Source organism: Nematolebias whitei, chromosome 8 (genome assembly GCF_014905685.2).
Source record: "Nematolebias whitei isolate Nwh7 chromosome 8, NemWhi1, whole genome shotgun sequence".
NCBI lineage: Eukaryota > Metazoa > Chordata > Actinopteri > Cyprinodontiformes > Rivulidae > Nematolebias > Nematolebias whitei.
Genome location: NC_056505.1, coordinates 1,648,848 through 1,653,187, shown reverse-complemented (window position 1 = coordinate 1,653,187; position 4,340 = coordinate 1,648,848). Strand labels below are relative to the sequence as shown.

At 45.1% G+C, this 4,340-nt stretch overlaps 1 protein-coding gene across 1 annotated transcript in view; it reads left to right on the top strand.

Annotated features, from left to right (window-relative positions):
* LOC119413104 (STAM-binding protein-like A) overlaps positions 1-2,323 on the top strand; it is a gene marked incomplete at both ends in the record, with an annotated part of 3,270 nt that extends 947 nt beyond the window's left edge. The window contains 2 exon segments of the mRNA XM_037680114.1: positions 2,009-2,121; positions 2,224-2,323. Of these exon segments, the coding sequence (XP_037536042.1) occupies positions 2,009-2,121; positions 2,224-2,323 (213 nt within the window).
* Between the last annotated feature and the right edge of the window lie 2,017 nt (positions 2,324-4,340).

Sequence of the window (4,340 nt, the reverse complement as noted above, 5' to 3'; positions counted from 1 at the left end):
TGTGGCGTTGACTGGGAGTTATGGAATTGAGACAATCAGCCTGTGGCACTGACTGGGAGTTATGGAAGCCCAGATTTCCTTGATGCTGTCAGATCTTCTTTGTTGTTGCTCTGGTGCGCCTCATGTTCCTCTTGAGAAGACCCCATAGATTCTCAATGGTGTTTAGGTCCGACCAGTTGGCTGGCCAGTCAGGCTGTGGCTTCAAACCAGGTTCTGGTGCTTCTGGCAGCATGGGCAGGGACCAGGTCCTGCTGGAAGATGAACTCTGCATCTCCATACAGACCCTCAGCAGAAGGACTCATGAAGTCCTCTAAAACATTCTGGTAGACTGTTGCTGTGACCTTGGATTGAAGAAAGCAGAGTTTACCAACACCTGCACCGGACACTGCACCCAGATCATGACTGACTGTGGAGATTTTATACTGGACCTCAACCAGTATGGGCTCTGTTCCTCACCCTTCTTCCTCCAAACATCTTCTCTGGATGATAATCCACTGAATCAGCAGCAACATGGAACAGATCAGCAGCAACATTGCAACAGATCAGCAACAACATTGCAACAGATCAGCAGCAACATGGAACAGATCAGCAGCAACATGATATGATTTTTCACAGTGATTATTCTAGTTAGAGATTCATGAGTCTAACAGCCTCAGGGTAGAAGCTGTTCCTCAGTCTAGTGGTTCTACACTTAATGCTCCTCAACCTCCTTCCTGAGAGGAGCGGGGCAAAAAGTGTGTGTGCTGGGTGAGTGTGGTCCTTCATGATGCAGGTGGCCCTCTTCCTGCATCTGGAGGTGTAGATGTCTGTGATGGTGGGGAGGCTGACTCCAACATCTTCTGTGCAGCCTTCACCACTCTCTGCAAAGCTTTTCTTTCTGCAGCTGTGCAGCCTCCATGCCACACATTGATGCTGGAGCACAGGATGCTCTCCACTGCACACCTGGAGAAGGAGGTGAGGACTGAGCTTCCAGACCAGCTCGTCTCAGCCGCCTGAGGAAGTAGAGTCTCTGATGAGCTTTCTTCATCAGGCTGGTGGTGTTGTTGCTCCAGCTATATGGAAGAACTGCTGGGACCAACTTCCTGTTTGAAAACAACATCCCTTTGGTTTTGTCGGAGTTTAGGACAAGTTTGAGATGGAACAAGTCTGACTGGATGATGTCAAAAGCAGATTTCAAAAGCTGGAAAACCTTATCAACTGTTTTAGCTCGACAATAAACAACTGTGTCATCAGCATAGAAATGTAAGGATGCGTCAGGGATGCTCTGACCTACATTACATATGTAGACTGTAAAGAAAGTTGGTCCTAAGACTGAGCCTTGAGGTTTCTCTGTAAAAAGCTGACAGTTGATTGAAGTCTAGGCTACGTTATGAAAGGATAAAGAGACATGAATAAAAGCTGCAGCATAATGCACGTCCTTTATGTTGCAGCTTTTGTTTTCTTGCTTCATCATGTAACCGCTTCAGTTTTTGTTTGCTTAAATGTGTCGTGTCATTTGGTGCGTGAATACAAAATATTAAAATGGGACACTTCTATAATCCCGTCCATATTAACAAATGTAAAGAAGCGTGAAGCCAAGGGTTTCCAGATGTCCCTGTAGGATGTGACTGACCGCCGGTCGTTTTGTAAACGGAGCTCACGCTCGTTTCAGAGGAGTAAAGAAACCGTCCTTCTCTTTCTAAACTACGAACTAATTCATAAATAATCTGTCGTTTATGAGTGACAGCATCCGCTCCACATGCTGTTTTGTTAAATGTTTTGGCTCTGAATGGGTCGCGCGCTCTGCGCCCCCTCGCGGTTCGTCTCCGGTGGGAGGCGGAGCTGCAGCTCATTCAGGAAGAGAGCGTGCTCACAGGAAAATAGGATGATTTGTTTTTGACAAGAGCTTCTTGTTTTTATGACGTGTTGAGTGAAACTGCAGCGTGACGCAGTCCTGCTCTCCGCCTCGACTTCCAGCCGACATGAAGTAAAGCCGGGGTGGCCCTCTGCGCTTCCTTTGTGTTTCCAGACTCACCCCACACAGACGGCCTTCCTGTCCAGCGTGGACCTCCACACCCACTGCTCCTACCAGATCATGCTGCCCGAGGCCATCGCCATTGTCTGCTCACCCAAGTTTAACGAGTGAGTCCAAACCCGCCGTGGACATGTTCGTGTGCCCATAGCGTACCTGCTGTGGTTCCTTTGAGCTCTGCACTGACCCGGTTCTGATGGTGTTCCTGTCAGAATCGGTTACTTCCGGCTAACGGACCGAGGAACAGATGAGATCTCCTCGTGTAGACAGAAAGGTTTCCACCCTCACAGCAAAGAACCGCCTCTGTTCACCGTGAGTATTATTCTAATCTTACTGGATCATGACACATTTGACTACCAGAGTAATTACATGATCGCCCACCAAACTGTTTGTCTCTGATAAAGACTGAAATGAATCCCTCAGCAACCGCCCTGCAGAACTAATTAGTCACATGTTCATCACTCACCTCTGAAATGTAAAGGCGGGTGATAATGTTTTTCTTCTGCATGTCAGTGAAAAAAATATCTAATGAACCACTGGAGACATTTCAGTAATGGTAACTGGACTTACTGGTATAGCAACGCAAAGCTCTTTACAACACAATATGTGCTCTCATTTACAAACCAGATTCCAAAAAAGTTGGGACACTAAACAAATTGTGAATAAAAACTGAATGCAATGATGTGGAGGTGCCAACATCTAATATTTTATTCAGAATAGAACACAAATCACAGATCAAAAGTTTAAACTGAGAGAATGTTTCATTTTAAGGGAAAAATCTGTTGTTTCCAAATTTCACGGCGTCAACAAATCCCAAAAAAGTTGGGACAAGTCCATTTTTCCCACTGTGTGGCATCCCCCCTTCTTCTTACAACACTCAACAGACGTCTGGGGACAGAGGAGACCAGTTTCTCCAGTTTAGAAATAGGAATGCTCTCCCATTCATGTCTAATACAGGCCTCTAACTGTTCAATCGTCTTGGGCCTTCTTTGTGGCACCTTCCTCTTTATGATGCGCCAAATGTTCTCTATAGGTGAAAGATCTGGACTGCAGGCTGGCCATTTCAGTACCCGGATCCTTCTCCTACGTAGCCATGATGTTGTGATTGCTGCAGAATGTGGTCTGGCATTATGGTGTTGAAAAATGCAGGGTCTTCCCTGAAAGAGATGACGTCTAGATGGGAGCATATGTTGTTCTAGAACCTGAACATAGTTCTCTGCATTAATGGTGCCTTTCCAGACATGCAAGCTGCCCATGCCACAAGCGCTCATGCAGCCCCATACCATCAGTGATGCAGGCTTCTGAACGGAGCGTTGATAACAACTTGGGCTATCCTTGTCCTCTCTGGTCTGGATGACATGGCGTCCCAGTGTTCCATAAAGAACTTCAAATCGTGACTCATCGTTCCACAGAACAGTCTTCCATTTTGCCACACTCCATTTTAAATGACCCCTGGCCCAGTGCAAACGTCTGAACTTGTAGAGCTTGCTTAGAAATGGCTTCCTCTTTGCACTGTAGAGTTTCAGCTGGCAACGGCGGATGGCACGGTGGATTGTGTTCACTGACAATGCTTTCTGGAAGTATTCCTGAGCCCATTCTGTTATTTCCTTGACAGTGACATTCCTGTTTGAGGTGCAGTGACGTTTAAGGGCCCGGAGATCACGAGCATCCAGTAGAGTTTTACGACCTTGACCCTTACGCACAGCGATTGTTCCAGATTCTCTGAATCTTTTGATGATGTTATGCACGGTTGATGATGATAACTTAAAAGTCTTTGCTATTTTACGCTGGGTAACACCATTCTGGTATTGTTGCACTATCTTTCTGTGCAACAATGGTGGAATTGGTGATCCTCTTACCATCTTGGCTTCTGAGAGACACTGACACTCTGAGAAGCTCTTTTTATACCCAGTCATGTTGTCAATTGACCTAATTAGTGTTGATTGGTCTTCCAGCTGTTCGTTATATGCTCAATTTCCTTTTGCCAGCCACTTATTGCTACTTGTCCCAACTTTTTTGGGATTTGTTGACACTGTGAAATTTTGAATCAACATATTTTTCCTTTAAAATGTTACATTTACTCAGATTAAACTTTTGATCTGTCATCTATGTTATATTACGAATAAAATATTGACATTTGTCATCTCCACATCATTGCATTCAGTTTTTATTCACAGTTTGTTTAGTGTCCCAACTTTTTTGAAAAACGGTTTGTACATCCACACACACATTCATACATCTCTCTACTACACACATTCATACATCTCTCTACTACACACATTCATACATCTCTCTACTACACACATTCATACATCTCTCTACTACACAC